The sequence below is a fragment of the Kluyveromyces lactis genome, assembly GCF_000002515.2.
Source record: "Kluyveromyces lactis strain NRRL Y-1140 chromosome D complete sequence".
NCBI classification, from domain to species: Eukaryota; Fungi; Ascomycota; class Saccharomycetes; order Saccharomycetales; family Saccharomycetaceae; genus Kluyveromyces; species Kluyveromyces lactis.
In genome coordinates this window covers 248867-269183 of record NC_006040.1, presented here as the reverse complement: position 1 = coordinate 269183, position 20317 = coordinate 248867, and the positions used below count along the sequence as shown (strand labels likewise).

General features: G+C 38.9%; 9 protein-coding genes and 3 non-coding genes across 12 annotated transcripts; 6 read left to right on the top strand and 6 right to left on the bottom strand.

Annotated features, from left to right (window-relative positions):
* Positions 1 to 132: 132 nt before the first annotated feature.
* TPK2 (cAMP-dependent protein kinase catalytic subunit TPK2) lies at positions 133 to 1251 on the bottom strand (the record flags this gene model as incomplete). The annotated part of the gene is made up of 1 exon (XM_453207.1): positions 133 to 1251. The coding sequence occupies one exon, from the start codon at positions 1249 to 1251 to the stop codon at positions 133 to 135; it is 1119 nt and encodes a 372-aa protein (XP_453207.1).
* A 654-nt stretch (positions 1252 to 1905) lies between these two features.
* On the bottom strand, positions 1906 to 3423 carry HRR25 (serine/threonine protein kinase HRR25; the record flags this gene model as incomplete). The annotated part of the gene is made up of 1 exon (XM_453206.1): positions 1906 to 3423. One exon carries the CDS (start codon positions 3421 to 3423, stop codon positions 1906 to 1908), a length of 1518 nt encoding a protein of 505 aa, XP_453206.1.
* A 790-nt stretch (positions 3424 to 4213) lies between these two features.
* Positions 4214 to 5368, top strand: NPY1 (NAD(+) diphosphatase; the record flags this gene model as incomplete). The annotated part of the gene is made up of 1 exon (XM_453205.1): positions 4214 to 5368. The coding sequence occupies one exon, from the start codon at positions 4214 to 4216 to the stop codon at positions 5366 to 5368; it is 1155 nt and encodes a 384-aa protein (XP_453205.1).
* A 226-nt stretch (positions 5369 to 5594) lies between these two features.
* Positions 5595 to 5678, top strand: KLLA0_D03124r. Its single transcript has one exon. It is a non-coding gene; the product is annotated as a tRNA-Leu (tRNA).
* A 325-nt stretch (positions 5679 to 6003) lies between these two features.
* On the bottom strand, positions 6004 to 6087 carry KLLA0_D03102r. Its single transcript has one exon. It is a non-coding gene; the product is annotated as a tRNA-Leu (tRNA).
* Positions 6088 to 7272: 1185 nt separating this feature from the next.
* On the top strand, positions 7273 to 7356 carry KLLA0_D03080r. Its single transcript has one exon. It is a non-coding gene; the product is annotated as a tRNA-Leu (tRNA).
* Positions 7357 to 7545: 189 nt separating this feature from the next.
* Positions 7546 to 11751, bottom strand: KLLA0_D03058g (RNA helicase; the record flags this gene model as incomplete). The annotated part of the gene is made up of 1 exon (XM_453204.1): positions 7546 to 11751. The coding sequence occupies one exon, from the start codon at positions 11749 to 11751 to the stop codon at positions 7546 to 7548; it is 4206 nt and encodes a 1401-aa protein (XP_453204.1).
* Positions 11752 to 12209: 458 nt separating this feature from the next.
* Positions 12210 to 13316, top strand: CDC73 (Cdc73p; the record flags this gene model as incomplete). The annotated part of the gene is made up of 1 exon (XM_453203.1): positions 12210 to 13316. The coding sequence occupies one exon, from the start codon at positions 12210 to 12212 to the stop codon at positions 13314 to 13316; it is 1107 nt and encodes a 368-aa protein (XP_453203.1).
* A 209-nt stretch (positions 13317 to 13525) lies between these two features.
* Positions 13526 to 14287, top strand: KLLA0_D03014g (uncharacterized protein; the record flags this gene model as incomplete). The annotated part of the gene is made up of 1 exon (XM_453202.1): positions 13526 to 14287. One exon carries the CDS (start codon positions 13526 to 13528, stop codon positions 14285 to 14287), a length of 762 nt encoding a protein of 253 aa, XP_453202.1.
* A 451-nt stretch (positions 14288 to 14738) lies between these two features.
* Positions 14739 to 15266, top strand: CNB1 (calcineurin regulatory subunit B; the record flags this gene model as incomplete). The annotated part of the gene is made up of 1 exon (XM_453201.1): positions 14739 to 15266. The coding sequence occupies one exon, from the start codon at positions 14739 to 14741 to the stop codon at positions 15264 to 15266; it is 528 nt and encodes a 175-aa protein (XP_453201.1).
* Positions 15267 to 15479: 213 nt separating this feature from the next.
* DAL5 (allantoate permease) lies at positions 15480 to 17132 on the bottom strand (the record flags this gene model as incomplete). Its single annotated transcript, XM_453200.1, has 1 exon — positions 15480 to 17132. The coding sequence occupies one exon, from the start codon at positions 17130 to 17132 to the stop codon at positions 15480 to 15482; it is 1653 nt and encodes a 550-aa protein (XP_453200.1).
* A 996-nt stretch (positions 17133 to 18128) lies between these two features.
* Positions 18129 to 19892, bottom strand: DPH2 (2-(3-amino-3-carboxypropyl)histidine synthase; the record flags this gene model as incomplete). The annotated part of the gene is made up of 1 exon (XM_453199.1): positions 18129 to 19892. The coding sequence occupies one exon, from the start codon at positions 19890 to 19892 to the stop codon at positions 18129 to 18131; it is 1764 nt and encodes a 587-aa protein (XP_453199.1).
* Between the last annotated feature and the right edge of the window lie 425 nt (positions 19893 to 20317).

Here is a 20317-nt window from a genome sequence, read left to right as displayed (position 1 = left end):
CTCTTAAGATTAAGATATATATATATAAACGCAATCCGACCGACATAACAAAGTAAAAAGAAGAGGTAGTTTCACGAACGATCCGTTCAAAAATGAATCGATTATGAGTTATGTTTTTCTTTGAAGATTTCGTTAGAAATCTAAAAAGTATTGGCCGTATGGATCTTCGCCCTGAACGCCATAGTCCAGTTGCTCTTCCGGATATTGGTCGAACAAAGAGGAATCACCGACACCGACAGCGATTGGTGGCTCGTACGGCGTCTCGATGTCCTTTGCCACAAGCTTTTCCCATATAACTTCCGCAAACCATGGATGCGATTTGATATCATCTGGCCCGCTTTGTAAGTTACCTAATCTACGGGTCAAATCTGCAGTGATCAACTTACCTAATAGATCCACAACATCAGGGTGGAAAAATGGTGGATAAACGACTTCACCAGCTAAGATTTTCTCATAGGTCTTCATTGGCGTAACATCATAAAATGGAGTATAACCAGCGAGCATTTCGAAGATTAAGATTCCAAGAGACCACCAGTCAACAGACTTGTTATATGGTTTCGTTGTAATTACTTCAGGAGCAATGTAATCAGGGGTACCACATAACGTCCACGTCACTGTGATTACCTCTTTGGCGAACCCAAAATCCGTTATCTTGATATGCCCATTCCTATCCAATAGAATGTTTTCTGGCTTCAAGTCACGGTATATTATGTTATGAGAATGTAAGTATTCCAAAGCTAAAGTCACCTCTGCTGCATAAAACTTAGCCACAGGGTTGGGGAATCGTTGGGATTTTCTGAGCAACGAGAACAATTCACCACCTTCGATATAATCCATAACCATGAATAGATTACGAGAATCCTGGAACGTACCCCACATCCGAATTAAGAAAGGATGTTCAACCAGCTTTAACATCCGTCTTTCATCATTCGTATGCTCAATTTGCTTCATTCGAATGATTTGATGTTTTTTCAAAACTTTGATGGCATAGTAACGTCCATTGTGCACACTCCTCACGAGATGCACTCTACCGAATGACCCTGTTCCCAATGTACGCATGATTTGAAAATCATGCAACGTATATTTCCCCTTAGACACAGTAGACCTTTGAGGCAACAACGATTCCTTCTGCTGAGCCAATAAATAATCGGTAGATTGTGAACCCACGGTCACATCCGCCGGATTCACAGGATTGGTTGCAGGAGCTGGAGCAGTATTCATCTGTTGTAAATTCACAGGCTGATATTCCATCCTCTTGTTTTCCTTTTCCCTTGGGGTCAAAATCCCCTAGTTTACTCTAATGAATAAACAGTACAAAATGGGACAAACCAGTTTTTGCCTTAATTATAGCTTTGGACTGATAGTCTTATATGGATATTGCACTTTTTCAAGACTCAATGCGCCCTAGATTGCTCTCTTTTTCTCACCACAGTTGACTCTCCTTTTGTTGTTAGTTTTCCTTTGGTCTAGTTTTTCACAATTCACTGTTCATGTGAGGAACAGAAACCCTTTTTCGATATTTAGTAGTGGAATTCGTATATTGCGATAATGGCCTTGCCAAGGATGAGGAGGGAAACTTCAGCAGCAGCAACAATGAGCTGTGAACTGCGAGTACCGTAAACCTGTGTCAGCTGCCGATTCAGTAACCAGCTTACTTTCATGGTTGCTCATGTTGGTGAGAAAATCCCTGTGTGTGTTCTCCCCCATGTTCCACTATTCAAGTACATATAAGAAAGAAATATAAGTGTGAATTAGGTAACAGATTTCCGAGTTATAATTTATAACCAATGTGGGTTAGAAGCCCATGATTAACTGATGATGAGTTGTATATATGTATGAGCGTGTGTGATTTTTTCTACTCTACAGATTTTGCAACTGTTTGCGCATTGTTTTCGTCTTTTGCGTTTAAAGCCAGATATTATTGGTAGTGGTAGTTTTGGTGGTGTTATTAGGGTTTGGTAGTGGGTTGGTGATAGCCATTGCATTTGGATGCGTTTGTTGTTGTGTTTGCAGTTGCTGTTGCAGAAGCTGTTGTTGCTGCTGTTGTTGCTGCTGTTGTTGTTGTTGTTGTTGTTGCTGTTGTAACATCTGTTCTTGTTGACCTTGAACTTGTGCCCTTTGCTGTTGTAGTAACGTGGTAGGTTGAGGTAACTGTGTATCTAGTTGCTGACCTGATTGTGGTTGTCCTTGTCCCTGAGTTTGTCCTTGTCCCTGAGTTTGTCCTTGTGGTTGTCCTTGTTGTGGTTGAGACGCCACCTGTTGGTTCACTTCGTGCTTCAACTGTTCCATGTTTCTGTCGATAGCATTCATGACTTCATCTGGGATCGTGGAGATAACTTGGGTGTTTAGGATAGTCTGTTGTTTTATGTCTTCAGCAGTTGGATGAGAAGTATCATCTGGTTTCCAATAGTGGAAATGTGTTGAAAATTTCTTCATAGCCAATTGTTTCACTTTATCAAATGAATCCTGTTTATTACCATTTTCATCTTTTTGTTCCAATGCTTGGGCGCCTCCTTGTTTGTCGATCATGGCTTTTGTGTAACGCAACATGGTCCAATCAAACAAATGATCATTATGGTATTCCAACTTGATGAACAAATCCTTGAACAAACGAGCCAAATACATATAATCTGGTCTTTCATCGAATCTGAGGTTCCTACAATATCTCATGTATTCAACAAATTCCATAGGTAAACCTTGACATAGTTGTTCGACGGTGATGCACAATTTCTTTTCCATGATACGGTCGTATTTTTGTCTTTTTGTCGTGGCTCTGAGCCCCTGCCATGGTAAGGACCCTTTGCAGAAATATATCAACACGTAACCCAAACTCTCCAAATCGTCACGTCTACTTTGTTCGATCCCAAGATGCGTATTGACACTGGCATAACGTGCAGTACCAGTAAGGTTCTTATTTTCTCGGTATGGGATATGGTTATGACTTCTAAAATCTCTATACTTCTTGGATAAACCAAAATCAATAACATGCACGGTGGATCCACGTCTTCCGACACCCATCAAGAAATTGTCCGGTTTAATATCTCTATGAATGAAAGATCTGCCATGAATGTATTGGATTCGACAGATCATCTGCAGAGCAAGCATGATTACGGTCTTAAAAGAAAATTTCCTATGACAATAGTTAAATAAATCTTCCAAAGACGGACCCAAAAGATCGATCACCATAGCATTGTATTCACCTTCCTTCCCAAACCATCTGATGAATGGTATTCCAATACCGCCGCTCAAATACTTATAAACTCGAGACTCATAGTCTAATTGAGGATGCTTCGTACGAATCGGCTCCAACTTAATAGCGACTTCTTCACCACTAATCAAATTAGTCCCATGATAAATGTCCCCAAAGGAACCAGAGCCAATCTTCCGCCCAATCCTGAACTTTCTACCAACTCTTAAATCCATCTTTCTTTTTCGTTCCTTATGTCTGTCTTCTCCTGTTCACGTCTTACCTTCAATATTTCTAATCAAATGAAAGTATATATACCGCAGAACCTCAAAATAAGTCTTTATATCCACGTTCTCATGTACAAGCTCAAATACCAGAAATATCAAGTAAGATATTTTTATCCTATAATCAAACTCAACTGGAAACAAACGTACAGTGAGATATGTCAGTTGCTTGTTGCTTTATTGCTTCTCAACTTCACAAAATTGAGAGGGAAATTCTGCAACTAAACCTGAAGTTCTGAAATGAAAAAAAAAAAAAAATAAACCAAAACAGAGACCAAAAAAAAGGTCAAATTCCTAAGTATATAGTTGGGGAAAGATGGACGTTTTGAAACTATACTTTGATATCTGAGTTTCCGTATCAGTTAACCTGTGTTATGACACCAAATGGCCCACTAAATTCTCCGTCTAATGCTCTAACTCCACCAATGAAATATCAAACATGGTGATTAATTGTGGTTAAGTTGATTTCAATTTCAATTTTTGGTACAAAAAATAATAGTGTTTCTTTTTTCTACGAAGGGGATAGTAGAAACTTATGATCACGTGATATATGGTAGGGTAATTTCCAAAGCATGGTTTGCAGTCACATCCACATAATGACCGGGAACAGTTGGATTTATACGTGTATATTCAGTGCACAACCTAGTCGCATTGTCGTTTTGATCGCTGGAGAGGTTGTTGTACTTGGAGTTCGATCAATTTAGTACCCGTATAGTGTGGTTAGCCTGATAGCGCAGTACATATGGAAAGAAGTGTAACCTTTTTCGGATTGGAAACTATCAATAGAGTGTCATTCCTAAGGGACGACGAGGTTTTCATCAAGCAAGCGTTCGAACATGGAAGTACTCAGTTTGTACCGTTTATCAATGGGGCAGCATTCGCAACTGAGACTAGTGACAAGTCTGGTACCAATTTATTAATGTTAGGACATCAAGGTTGTCCTAACTACTCGGAATGGCCAGGCTTACTAAACAAGATAAGATCTGTCATGGATACCGAGAGAGGATGGTTAGTTGAATCCGGGTTCACAATAACGTTTTTAGGGTTGATGGATGGTGACAGCAGTTTTTCTTACAAGGAGTACACCGGTACCCCATTGTTTGCCATGGATTTGCGGCCAGCGTCCGATACTCTAGTTCAAAAGTCGGAGACAAAGTTCATACTAGATCAATACGAACCACTTGGGAGGATGCAAGCATTCAACCTAAGCAATGAAGTTGCTTCGCTCTTCTCTCATGCAAACATGTACTTAGATTGGCTGAGAAAGTTTTTGTTTTGTCCCGGATGTGCATCGAAAGTATTTCCTGTCCATGGTGGAACCAAATTACAATGTGGAAATAACGACGAATCTGTTAAATGCTCGGTAAGGGACGCAGCTGTTTCAAATGTGTGTTTCCCAAGAACAGATCCAGTGGTCATTGTTGCAATCGTAGACAGATGTTTCTCAAAAATATGTCTCGCAAGATCAAGAAGAAAGCACGGTAACGCGGTAATGTATTCCACCATCGCTGGTTTCATGGAACCTGCAGAAACTGTGGAGCACGCTTGCCAGCGTGAAATATGGGAAGAAACTGGTATTAAAGTTGAACTAAATGATGTGGATATCCTTTTCACGCAACCTTGGCCGTATCCCTGCAACTTGATGATTGGTTGCCTTGGTTTGATCGATTTTAATGGTGACAATGAGATAATTAATTTAGAACATGATAAAGAATTGTTGGATGCCCAATGGTTCGAGATGGAACTTGTGTCTCAGGCCTTTGAAAGGTACGGTAAAGCACCAAAGGGATTGGTAAATTTTGATGACAGGATCACTTTCCCTGGTGATACAGCTATCGCACATCAATTGATAGAGCATGCTGTAATCAAGTACAAAAGATTTAACGGACATTTGTAATAGTAACAAGCCGCATATTTCCGCTTTTGATTTTCATAGTAACCTCATATTATCCGCATGTAGCATATTTATATCAGAGTGTGAATTCGTCATATCATTCTGAATTCCTCTGCGTTTACCTCTGTTGTGTTGAGTTGCTTGCCAATTTCTGAAGTCACATATACATACACAATGCACTGCGAGCCTGATATGTGTGGTCTAAAACTTTTTTGATTTTCAGAAAACTGGAGGGTTGGCCGAGTGGTCTAAGGCGGCAGACTTAAGATCTGTTGGACGATTGTCCGCGCGAGTTCGAACCTCGCATCCTTCATTACTTTTTGGTAAAATGGTCTTAATGTATATAAATGGTACAAGCTCTTTTTCACTTTAGGTAAACAAAGTAAAATAGTTATTGAATATGACGGTAGCTGGAAACCATCACTTATTGATATTCTTCTGACAACACTTTTTTATTAGTATTACATTCGATCAAAACTAGAACAACATCGTGCGAAAAGAAAAACATAATATTAATGGCTAGACAAGGGTATCAAAAATAACGGTACTCGTAACATCTAGCGGCGGAATCTGCTTTCAATGGGATTCTGATTGAAATCACTGCACTACTTCTTTCCTGATTAATTGACAAAAAGTAATGAAGGATGCGAGGTTCGAACTCGCGCGGACAATCGTCCAACAGATCTTAAGTCTGCCGCCTTAGACCACTCGGCCAACCCTCCAATATATTTCAGAATGTCGTAAGATAGACTTAAGACAAGCCAGACGTGTTGAAACGGATCATAAACTATGATCGGGTAACTACCAATGTAATAGGCGGTTAAGTATCAAGATGATACATAAGGATTGTTTCTAGTTGAAACATCATTAACCAATCTGAATTATTATATAAGGAGGCATTAGATCTGAACAAGGACCATCAACACAGTCATGCCAGATCGCCAGGTGCATCAACATTCACTACTAGATATATAGCTAATAAACACTATGGATTCATCAGATACCAAAGATCTTGAAATAACAACACGTGACTGAAAATGCCGATATCACTATCCGCCTATTATATCGGTATTACTCGGTCATGCATTATGACTAGTTCCAAAATATTCTGATAGCGTATTCATTTTGATTGTTGCTGACGGTTATTTATTGTAAGATATCTGGGACAGTAGTCCGCCAAGTTCAATTGTGACTTTCAAAGAACTCAATTGTTCCCAACTCGTTGTTAATTGACTACTCAAGCTGACATAAAAAGCTTCAGAGACTTTTTTAGTTTTATTTCAATCTCAATTGCATACGAGGAACTCGTATGCAATTGGAACCTATACTCTAAAATCTGTCACTCATACTCTCTTATATACTATGGCAAAAAAAAGGAGCACCTTGAAAAGTACAGCTGTATTGAAATTCAACTGAATATTTATGTAGCAACTCAGCTAATATAGTCATTTGGTTCCCACTGACGATGATGTTGCCAAATATGCCATGGTATTTGATTTATATTACCTAAACTGTTATATGGTTTATTATACTGAAGTAATGCAGCCGATACAAAAAAATAAAAAAAGAAACTCGGTCAGAGGCTGAGAAAACCAGATTCAATTCACTGCTGTGTTCAATAATGTTGATGAGCTGAGCTGAGTTCAAATGACAATTTTAAGATTCTAAGGCATTTCTTCACTGTTAAAAGCCTCTGCATTTTGAGCCAAAAAGAATCCACAAAGTCACCGACTTTTGATGGTGGAATGTTCTAGATATCCACTCGTGAAAGCAACATTATTCTACGTTCACGATTTTGTTTTTGGTGTTTATGGTTTTAATTCTAATATAAACGAATTGACGCTTCTAAGCTGTGCTTAAATTTCTATGCAGTATAAATGGAAAAAATTTACTTTTTCATAAAGATTGGAGGGTTGGCCGAGTGGTCTAAGGCGGCAGACTTAAGATCTGTTGGACAATTGTCCGCGCGAGTTCGAACCTCGCATCCTTCATTACTTTTTACTTTTTTTTTCAAATCCAGATTTAATACTCATGTTTAACAAAGCCTAATATTAAGCCTTTCTCTGCTGATGATTCGCATGCGCTTCAAGCACAAGACTTTTGTTTTACTATTTACAGTCTATAAATGTTAATGTTAAATATGAGTTATCTGGACTTTAGCTGTCAAGTGAGTGTTCCTTCTATTTCGACTTGACAATCTGCTCCACAATTTTGAGAACGTCATCGCCCTTGGTAGAATAGTCCGCCTTGACGTAATGTGGGTTCTCAAGTTTTTCTTTAATGACTTCATCTACAAGTGACCTTAATTCTTTGATTAGAACACCATTTTTGCACCAGATACGAATCGGAGACCAATTATCTACAACAACATTTGGTGAGTTAAGAGAACTGTTAAGATTGTATGATAAAGACCCACCGAAAAGTAAGACAGCAATTGCAGAAGTAGGAGTTATACCAGTGAGATACAACTTTCCTGTATCTCTTTTGCCATTATATACCACGAATGGAGCCTTTAAAGAATTTTTGGATTTGCTCTTCTTCTTGGACGAAATGTCATCAATTGATTCAATGCTTTGTGCTTCTGCCGGTACAGAATTACTTGCTGAAAACAACAAAGATGATGGGTGTACAAATGCCCTACTTGCTGGAAGTAAGTTGGTTTCTTGGCCCCCCTGCTTTTGATATAGTTGATCAATAAATTCTTCGTTTCTAATCCAGTATTTTGTTAGTTTAGCATCTTGGTCTTTCTCAACTGCACCAACACCAGTTGCAACGAATTTAATTTCTGGTAATTGTACTCTAGCAATACTTGGGTAAAATGAACCAGAGATGACGCACTTCAATATTTCGAAATTGCCGGCATTGCGGTTAAGGAATTCAGATGAGGTATTACCAGGCTTATAATCGAATGGTAAAAAACCTATATCCTTCAAGTTGGAGTAAAACTGTGTCCTTGAAGACATAATTTCAGTAACCTTATTGTAAGATAAAAGATGATCTTTCAAAAATTTACGTTTACTGGCGCCTTCAAGGTTGATATATTTATTAAGCAAGAGAACGACTGCTAAAACATCACCTAGATTTTCATTCTCAACAAGTATTTCCCTGATTGCGACTCTATTTTCATACTCATTGATAAATATAGAGGTTCCAACGCTTAATAGTGAGGCAATTAACACACCTATGTCGGTGCAACCAAACAGGATAGAAAAAATCAATAGTTTACCATGTTTGCTATCCATGACAGGTAGCAAGCTCACAAACTTACCTAGCTGTGTTAACGTGTTGTCTGTTTCATCAATTAGTCCTGTCGTAGTTAATATTTGCTCTGCTTTTTCCAACGAGGATAAAGGCGGCGGGTCTAGGCCTTGCTGTAAAAACTTAGTAACGTTTTTTATGCCCATGGATCTTACTGATAAATACAAAGATTCTAAAGTCACCCTTTTGATTTCAGGCACAGGTAACTCAGCCATCGACTCATAAACCTTCTTCGAATATAATTTATAAGAATATCCGCTTCTAACTCTACCCGCACGACCTCTTCTTTGTTTAGCTTCAGCTTTAGAAACAAAAGATTCTACCAACTTGGAGGTATTACTGGAAGGATCGTAATTTAATGTTTTAACACGACCGGTGTCAATGGTAGCAACACAGTCATCAACAGTGATGGAAGTTTCAGCAATGTTAGTTGAAATTATTATCTTTCTTCTGGATTTGAATTTTTTGAAGACTCTCTTTTGATCATCAGGAGTTAAAGCGGAATGCAATGGTAAAATCTCGAACAAGGAGTCAGAATCAGCTTTGCTCAAAGTTTTGCAGCAGCGGTTCACTTCTCCAACACCAGGAAGAAAAACAATCAAAGATCCATCGTTACTTTCGCGTAAAAGCTTGTTATGTACGTGAAATACGGTTTCAGCAATTAGATCGTAGTTGATTTGGCCAGAGGTGAAAAACTTCGAATTTGCAGTAGGTGTTAAATACATGTCCTCTTCGTTAGTCTCTGCACTATAGTTCATTTGCTCTCTGCGAATCTTGAAGTTTGTCTCTTTTAGTACATCATCTAAGAAATAATCTTGAATCGGGAAAGTACGTCCTTCAATGTGAATTGATTTTAAATTTTTGAAGAACGCCTTGAAAACATCAACATTTACAGTGGCACTCATAAGAATTAATTTCATTCCTTTGACTTTCTTCAATAAATTCTTCAATAGGATAATTATTAAATCTGTATCTATGGACCTTTCGTGAACTTCATCGATAACAACCACGCAGTCATTCAAGAAAGTGACATCTCCTTGTAGAATACGAACAAGAACACCAGTTGTCATGAATTTAATTCTGGTAGCACTTTTTGTCAGATTAACACCTCTAATAATATACCCTACTTCATCACCACATTTGACACACCGTTCCTGTGATACACGCTCCGCTAGACCAATTGCAGATATCCTTCTTGGCTGTGTGCAGATTATGGACGTCTTGTTCAAATCGCCATGTTGCATTAAATTATCAAGGACAAATTGAACGACCTGTGTTGATTTACCCGAACCAGTTTCACCTGTAATAAGAACAACATCATTAGAATTTATAAGCTCTACGATAGAATTCTGTATTTTCCAAGCCGGTAGCTTTGAGCGCTGTTCCCTCATAGTATGGAATTCATTACTTTTCTGCCTCTTTCTATATTCATCTTCCAACTCTGAAACCTCTTGATTCGACAATTTAGAGGTTCTGGCATTGAATCTTCTTTTTTTATTAGTGCTTTTGATCAAATTATTAGAAGTGATTTCAATGCGTTCTTTTGTTAGTAACGGACCAGGATTTTCGATAATCTCAGATAAATTTTGCTGGAGCCAATCGACAATATGGTAAACGCACATGTCACCAATTAGTTGAGACTCTTCAAGAAAATGTAAAAGCTTTTCTAGAATTGTTAGCTTTATGTAATTTGGAAGCTTGTATGATTTGTCGAATGTGGACACGACAATACCAGGAAGAGTTTGTGGGTAGGACTTTGTCTTGTAGACCTTCAGTTTGATTTTGAACTCATCGTTGAGATTGATCTTGTAAGAACTAGCGTTGAGTTGTTCGAAGTTAGACTCATAAATGCTTTTTAACGCTTCTAGTTCTTGATTCCATGTCTCATTCACTTCATCCTCATTTATGGTAATTTGTGGCACATTGATAGGGTATATATCAAGTAGAAGCTTTAGGCAGGCCTCTGCTTCATTATAATCACACTCTTCCAAAGCGAGTTGAGTTTCTTCTTTAGAATTTCCTAGTTCACACAAGCTATCTATCATGTTCCTCTTGTTTAGAGGAAGGTTTGCAATTTCTATCTTGTTTAAGGACTCTTCTTTCCGCCTCTGGAAAAAGTGCGGTAAATCATCTTCAGGGAGATTACAGATCAAAAAAGACAATGGATCCTTGAATGTCATTGCCTCTTCCACATGAACTGACCTAAATCCAAGATTCAACAATTTTGACTTCAAAAGTTCGCGTTCATCTGTCATCCCTCCAGTATATAACTTGCTATCCCAGTCAATATGCTTTCTTAATGAATTTTCTATCAGTCTCCTGGAGGATTCATCAAAATCAAAGAAAGGTGCGCTATCCCATACTTTCTTAGGGAATGTCACTGCGGGTCTCTCAACATTTTTGATCTTACTATAAGTGACATTTTGCTGTATTTTCTTATTGCCTTCAGATGATTTCGTCTTTGAGTTGATACTTGTGATGAATACTGGTGTCTTCTTGTTCTTGCCATCTTGCTCCTGCTGAGAAGCTTTCTTCTTCTCCTGTTGCTCCTTCTCCTTTCTTAATCGTACCATTGTTTCGAACGGATCCTCATCAAATAACCGAGCACATTTTCCCGGGTTTTCTTTCAATAACGCCTTTCTGAAATCTTCAAGGTCATACCATAGATTCTTATGGTTTGGTGGAAGCATTAGATATAGCTTGCTGTTGAATGCAATTCTATGCAAGGCCACTGTAGCCGCATAATGACGGGCCTCAGCGGGTGTGCTTTGTGGAGGAACAATTTCCTTTTTTTCCAAACTCATCCGCAAAACCAAAGTTTCTTTAGTCTTGGGATCAGTACAAGATATCAACGCTGTAGACACCAGCCCTTTATCCCCAATCTTCTTCATATCATACTCAACTTTATTCCATTTCTGTTTCTGACAATATTCATGTAACACACTGTGAGGCAGTTTCCCTGTCCAACTAACCGAGCTAGTCACATTAGCACGTGACTGTAATCGCTTTGCCTTCTCCTCCTCGCTTAATGGTTCACGCTTATTCTTCCCGCCACTACCTTTCTTTCCTTTATTATTATCATTGGTCGGTAGTTCTTGAACTGGAACATTCTTCTTCTTCTTAGCCATGATTTGGAATTCCGAAGGAAAATACGTTCGCAGTAAAATAGCTTCCTTAAAACAAATATCCGATGGATACTGTCACACAATTAACGGAAGCGTTAGTTGTCCTCTGTATTCAAACACGCCCTCTGATCTATTTGGACTTGGATCCTACCAGTTAACAATGATATAATAATGAATGGTTCAGATGTTGTTCTATTTCTTGTATCCGGGTAACATAATTAAAATTTTGAAATTTCAACGAAGCAGCGAGAACAGGCATTTTAAGATGAAATAATTCAACACCGTTTAGGTTCGAGAATTTCAAAGACGTTCACTCTTATAGTGTAAGTTGTAGTGTTATAATTTTATCCTCAGTGGTTTAAAACGATAAGAACATCGGTTTTAGTCTTTTTTCTCCTACGCTTTGTTTATCGATTGAATCTCGCTACACTTGCTTGAAACATCAACGAAGAATCCAAGAAATGAAGTTAGGAGAGCTTCGAGAGTATTTGGGCAAAGATAAGAGCAATCATGATTTGAAGTTAATCAGTGGTGATGGGGAGCTGATTGATGATATTGTTTTAGCGAAATCGGTGGTCGTCAATGGTGAAAATAAAGATTTGGATGAGCTCACGGAATTTTCTCTAGAAGGGAAACCAGTACCGTTAAGGGTGGTGATTCATTGTTGGTTGCACCGTAACTCTAGTGCAGCAGATTATTTAGCAGATTGCCGGGCCAAGAATTTTACCAATGTTTCTTTCTTGCATAGAAATGATTTGATTCAGTGGTTATCTGGAGAATCTGAAACCTCACAATACGTCAGTACTAGTGAAGAGAAATCTGAACTACCTGACAAATCTGCTTTGCAATCAAAAGAATCAAATGCCGGGAAAGCTGCTTCTGCTCAGGTGAAAGGCGAAGTTTTTCCATACGAACGTGCTATATTGGATCATAATTCATCTCTCAGAGGGTCAAAGCCAACCAATTTCCAGTATCTAATAAAGGAAGCTGAGTTAAAACTTGTACATTCGTTCAAATCTGCAACCAAATCTAAGAGTGGTACCAGTGGTATCTCTAAACCAGACCATAGCAAGGCGAAACCATCCTCACAGAAAGATCCTATTATTTTGATTCCATCAGCAGCATCCTCCATATTCACTATTGCCAACATTAGACAGTTCTTGGAAGAGTCTAAATATGTTAATCCAAAGGATTTACCAATATCACATAAGGACTTGGTCACCGCCGTGAAGAAATTTGATCGCATATCAAGACCAATTAGATTCCTAATTGTAAACAATACAAAACTATTCACACAACCTGAATATTGGGACCGAGTTGTGGCTATATTCACCACCGGTCACGAATGGCAATTCACAAACTACCAATGGTCAAACCCTGCGGAGTTGTTCCAACATTGTAAAGGGTTTTACTTCCATTTCTCTGGAGATCTGGTACCAAGAAACGCAGAACAATGGAATGTACAGAAACTGGAACTTGACAAGAATAAGCGTTTCAAGGATATAGAGGTCTCTCGTTTCTTCTGGACTATAATAGAGAGGGAACTATTAGCTAGAGGCTATCATTGAACCAATATGAAACCATTTCGTATTCTCTGTACCTGTATGTAAACGTGTACAAACTAGGAAAAGCGATGTAATATAATGTATCATCATCTATCCTGTGTGAGGATGTACTGAAGGCGTAACATTTATAAAACCAGGACTCGCTTGAAACTGATGGAACGTTTGAACAGATAGATTCCTGAAAGATTCGATTAGCTTGTTTCAAATGTTACATGTATCTGTTAAAAGTATATAAACCGTGCATAAACCTTCTTTTATGGCCGATTATAGGGATTTTTTCCTGCACTTGCTTTCCTGCAATTGACTGGAAAGGGAAATTGTGCTGTTGGATGAAGAGTCCTTCCAGCACAGATATTATGAAACGAAAAGAAGGGCAGAGAGCAGGTTCAACAAAAAAAGATGTAGGGCTTTCTCCTGTATCGGTACGATGTAAAAATGAAACTTTTTTACCAGAAGTTTATAGTTTGCCCTTCTTCGTAGTTATATCAAACCACTGTTTCAGAAGAGGATTTACGTTTCAATCAAGGTATTCCTCGTATGAAGTTCAATTCAATAAAAGATACACAAGTACTGCATCAGGGGAAAGTTTACAAACAAGACCAGGATGGTGTATACCATCTGGCATCCACTTCGATACCAAGAAGAAGGGACACTACCGCAGTTCGTTGCATGGTAATATAGTCTTCCTTCAGTTCTCTGAATTTTTGAAACATTTCGACGAGCACAAAATGCATATACCACATAACTGTCCTCAGAAAACGCGGCCCTGGAATGAATTTATACTTCAAAAGAAGAAGTTATTGAATAGGCATTACCGAACCCAATCAGAGAAATATGAAGAAATGCCTCCCTCACACATTGGATGCGACAAGCATTGTAATAGAGTAGACATATTAAATCGTCACATAAAAAATGTACGCAGGAATGAAAGGCTGAGGCTAACTAATAAATATAATATAGGCAAAAATAAATGAAAGGAATTTGAGGATAGATATGACCATGTAAAATATTCGCTCTGAGAGGAATAAAGATGTGGGGCCAGAGTTATTGTCTCTTTACTCTAGATTGAACTTTTAGACTTAAATGTTCAACCACGAGCATAAAACTTTATCTGCAAAAGAAGAACTCAACAATAGCAACCTTTGACGTCTTAGTAGAGTTGATATCAACCTATTGTTGACCTAATAAACTGAAGGGCTTGACTGATCATCTCACAGAGAGTAGTCCATTCTGTCATCGAAGTGCAGTGCTGCCTGTCACAAATCCGGGTAACAAATTCATTATAGCCCTTGAAACGGAGCATCAACCGAAATTAAGTGATTAAGAGACAAGTTAGTTGCACTGGATAAGAGGCTTTTCATTTTAGTTGAGGCAATCGCCTCCAGAAAACCGTCATCAGGGTAGTTTTTTTGGTTGAGAATTGAAATGGGAGCAGCACCATCTAGGATAGTGGATAATTTGTTGGATGATACCAACTTCGATCGTGCGGAGATTGAAAGATTGAAGAAACGGTTTATGAAACTTGACAAAGATAGCTCAGGTTCCATCGACAAGACCGAATTCATGTCTATACCTGGAGTATCAGCGAACCCACTTGCGAAGAGAATAATAGAAGTTTTCGATGAAGATAATAGCGGAGATGTTGATTTTCAAGAATTCATAACGAGTTTATCCATCTTCAGTGGAAGAGGGGAGACGGATGCAAAACTACGTTTTGCATTCAGGATCTATGACATTGATAAAGACGGTTACATATCCAATGGTGAGTTATTTATCGTTTTGAAAATAATGGTAGGCACAAACTTAGAGGATGAGCAACTACAGCAAATTGTGGATAGAACCATAATGGAAAATGATGTTGATGGAGATGGAAAATTATCATTCGAAGAGTTTAAGAAGGCGGCCGAAACAACAGAAGTAATCCAGTCATTGACGCTACAGCACAACATATGATAAACATTTAGAATGTATTTAAACGAGAATACAGGTACTTGCGCGTATGAATGTGAAGCAGCTCTCTGGCCTGTATTTGAACACAGCATGATTGTAGAAGCAGAAAATTGTGGAGATCTAATATCTTTTACTATTACTATTAAATGTAGATACACTAACAACCGAAGTATTTTAAAGATAACAATAGAGAATTGTAAATAACTGTAGTTCTATTTAGATTGCGTACCTGAATTTCAAATTCTCGAAATCTGTTAGATCAGCGAACTCAATGTTCTCCACCACTTGTTCATGAGTTCTTTCTGCTTCAATCTTGTCTCTTCTCTTGTTTTCTCTGGCATTGACGATGTAAATAAGAACGATAATGACCATCGCTGCTGCATAGTTGACCACTAATGAAATCTTTGCCCCAGTATAGCTAGGAGCCTGAGTAGCAATGAATGTATGTGGACCTGCAATGTTGGCACTTGCATAAGCCAACAAATTGATAGAGGAAACTGTCCATTTTTTCGTGAAACCTAAGGTATTGGAAGAGATGCAGGACAAGACACAAATGAAGGAGACTGGAGAGATACCAAATAACATTAGACCGGCTAACCTTGCACTCTTATCATGCTTAGCAAAGGCAAGCATACAAACACCCATGAAACATATAGCGGTAGCAAAGAATGCCCAGGCCAATCTTGACCCAACGACCTTATATTTACGCTTCAAACACCAAAAGGATAACATCCCAAATAATGGACAACCAACCAATTCAACCGCACCGGAACCCATGTTGACTAATAAACTCTTATCGGTACTAAATTGGAAGTCTTCTTTTAGTAAGATCGAGGAGAAATTAGTGATACCACCATTTGGAATATTGGATGATACGGAGAAAAGGAAGTACAACCAAGTTCTAACATCCTTGAATGCTTCGACAATTTGATATTTCTTAATATGGTGGTTACCGAAACCCTGTTGATTCTCTCTAATCCTCTCCACAAGTAACAACTTCTCCTCTTCGCTGAAGAACCAAGCTTTATCTGGCGAATCGGGCAAGTGGATCATCATAATAAATCCGACGACGATTGTGATACAACCAGTGATAATGAACACCAATTTCCAAGCGGCAAGCGGGTAAGAATCTTTATGAATGTAGAGTCCATATGCAATTGCACCACCCCAGATACTACCAAGACCGTTGAACCCGAACCAGCAGGTAATTCTAGAGAACTGTTCTTCTTTCTTCCAATATTGTGATGTGATAATGGTGAATGCAGGAGTGATGGCGGATTCAAGAAAACCCAATAAACATCTCAAGAAGATGAACGATGGGTAATTAACAGAGGGAGCAGCGTGTAGAGCAAGGACCATACCCCAGATAACGATGATGCTGGTTAACATCTTCATGAATTTTTTGGTCTTTTGCATTAGGAATGGCAAAATGAATAATCCACCAAGGTAACCGAAATAAAATGCAGATCCAACGTAAGAGTATTGCTCACCGTGCATTTTCAAATCAGTTTGAAGACCCATGATAGCAGCATTCGATGTGGTAATTTTGTCCATGAATTGCACAGAATAAATAATACACATGATAGGGAAAAGCATCAAATCGATCTTCCTCAATAACTTAGCATCCTTTTCTGGAGTCAAAACGACATTCTGAGACTTCAATGCCAACTTCATAGCATCATCGACATCACCGGTGATTTTCACTTCTTTGCCATCCGGAGACAAGATGGTAGTAATCAAGGCATCGCGATCTGCGATCTCGTTCGCCGTGATCGAAACCACTGCTTGAATCTTCTCGTCTCTAGAATGAACAGACGAATGGTCTGAGGAGTCATTCAAGAGCCCCGTTTGCTTCTCTGTGTTTGTCATTAATTTGTTCTTCAATGAGCTTGTCTATTTTCTTTGTAACTTTTGTTAATTGCAGTATGCTGCTAAATCATTAGCAGATACTACTCAACGACCAAATAGGATTCTAGCTGATGATTGACAACTGGACTAATATCCCTGCCTCTTATATACACTGATGAGGTCCGCATTCCTCCTGATTTCCAATTCTTTTATCACCATTATACATTTGTTGGAGCTCAACTTAGCAACCACCTTCTAACCGTTAGATCAAGTCAGATCAACGCTGAACCAAGTGCCATTCTTCTTCCTGTTCTGCTGCTAATTCTAATCTAATCTTATCAAAGAATGACGCCATACAAAAAAAACAAACAGAAATATAACACGCTTTAACCAATTTTCGATCCCGTATCAATCCTATCACTATCACTATCATATCATGTTATTGCAAATTACACCGTTCCTGCCGAATTCCGTTTCCATTTCTCTACCCCAACTACCATATGCAAGTAGTTGTATTTCGCCCTTGTTTACAGCCGTTTTGCCTGCAAACTGCTTCAACAAAACATTCCTCGAGCCTCATTGATCGCGTTTTTCCTTTCTTTTCTTTTTGTCCCTTAGTTAAGGTTTGTATCTAACACTCGTCTTTCGGATCTTTTAGGAGTGTCTTTTCCGAATAAGGAAGGACGTCCCCGAATCATCACCGAGGATTACTCGTGACTCGGTATTGTGACTATCAAAGGGTCCAGGAGATAGATTGAAGGAAGTTGAGATTAATCAAGGGGGTCTTGGTACAGAGATGTGGTATCTGCTGCTCTGCCCTTGCCGAAAGATATTGCACCCTATCTTAGATAGTCAATTTTTTGGGCTTATCACACCGAATGGTGGTAAAATATAACGGTTAAATGATATTATAAATAGTGTTATGTACGCGTCTGTGCGCTTATATAACCATCAAGCGACCTGACGATCTTTGATAAAAGACAAAGGACACAGGACAATGAGTGTCGCGTACGTGCTTTATGTCTTCTTGTTCAGTTCATCGAACTGGTAGCTCCTAGCTACACCCGCAGTACCCTCTTCCACAGTAGCACCGTCTTCTTCTCCGTCTTCGTCATCTTTGTAGTCACTTCCTAGACCTGTCCAATGTCGGGTTTGCAAGAATGCTGCCGATGTAGAGACGGTGTTCCTGATAGCGACTGTCTGCGAGAACTGTTTCACCAGTTCTGTGGAATCAGAGGCTCGTACTTCTTCTACTGGAGTTTCAATTTCAAGTCTTGCTATTTGACGTAATGGTCTTGAGGTAGAAACGTATTTTCCTGTGACTGCATTAAATTCCGGTGCTTCATCTTCATCGCTTCTACATTCCGTACCTGAGGACAGTATATCTTGTTCCATGTCATCGCTGTCATTAACCTCGTTTTCTATCTGGTTGATAATGGATTTAAAGTCCGTGATCCATTGCCCAGTCCATGTGACTTCGTCACTCAATGCCATGAGAAGCTCATATGGTGTAATGATCGGCTTGTAGAACTCGTTATACTGGTCTAGAACGATACCTCCTTGACCACAGCCAAGGATACACCAAATGTCAATGGGCTCAAAGTTTGCTAACTTTGCGACGTTGGGTTTACCAACAACGAATAAATAATGCTTCTTACCGTTTTCCTTCAATAGTTTTGTCAATTTGTTCATCGTTTCCTTTGTGTTTCTTAACGATAAAGTGTTCACAAGGATTCCAATGGTCCCAGCGGTCCTTGCCATATGCATGAACTTATAACGCTTCATCATCGATGGGAATGGTCCCTCGTTTAACATGCCGCTGGATGGATCATATAACGTTACCGATTGGAACTTCGTGGTGAGATATAATAGATGAGGGTCCTTCGGTATCGTTACATGAAACAAGTCGTATTCGTTAAGTTCAGAGACATCTACTTCCGCATATATGTTTCTGTTACCGCATGTGACACATTTCCGTAGTCGTTCATCGTGTTCAACCGCGTTGTTATACCCCACGATATGCGTGTCCGATTGCAACATATCCTGGTTGATATCAGAGTAAACAACGTTCTTGTACCCTTCCTTGTCGTGTAGTATATCGTAGATAGATTTCATATGCATCGAGTGTGGAGCATCGGCCATTAAACAGATTTTTTGGTCTTTAGCTGCGTATTTCAACTTGAATTGTGATACAACCAAATCCAAATCTAAGACGGGCCTTCCTAATGAATAAACAACAGGGAGCTTCTGCACTGCGTTCATACAGGCGTCTCCAAAATGAACCACTATATCTCCCTTTACATGTTCACTGGCTACCTCATCAACACAGCATGAACTATATGATGTGTCAGCGAGAATCCATACTTTTCTTTTAGTTTCTGTTTTATCAATCTTGGAAGAACAGTCGCATCCGCTACAGTTACCACAGCTTTTTTCATTATGTAACACTTCGTCAGTATCTATAGTGTTAAAGGACTGTGAAGTCTCATCCTCAGCTTTTACAAGCTCTTGTTGCATCAGTTGAACCACTATCGATGAATCCAATACTAGCTCATCTGGGAATTGCAATGTGATCTTCTTATACTGCGGATGCTCCTCGAAGTACTGGATCAACTCGGGAACACTATAATATGCACTGACTAGCTCAACAAGATTATCCTTAGTCACATCTGACCCAAGGTATGATCTAGAATGTTCAGTTTCACCATAACTTTGGAATTCAAAGGTATCTTCTGTTTGTGCAGTGGATAGCGATGGAGCCACCAACACTGAATCATTCATTTCAAGGATAATTCTCACCTAACCTCAACTATACCACACTACTCTGAGTTACCGGCTAAAGGTGATTATCAAAACCTAAATATACCTAGTTCGAGCAATATCAGTCAGTATCTTATCCTTTTCAAGGAACCGATGAGATTGATACCATAAGTCTGAAAAAATTTTGGACACTCTTTTCTTTCACGGTAGTAAGCACTTAAATGCAGGGACAGTATAGGAATATAGAGAAGAAATTTACCTAGATACCATCTTATAAGCAAAGTTCACCATTTACATTGTAAGATATCATACATATGAATTAGCTACTCATAATGCCGGTATTATATTTACACAAGGTCCAGACATTCCCTTGTGGACGATATATCTCTTAGTTTGACATCTTCAGCCTCTGTAAAATACTCAATAATCGGAAAGAGTACGAAAAA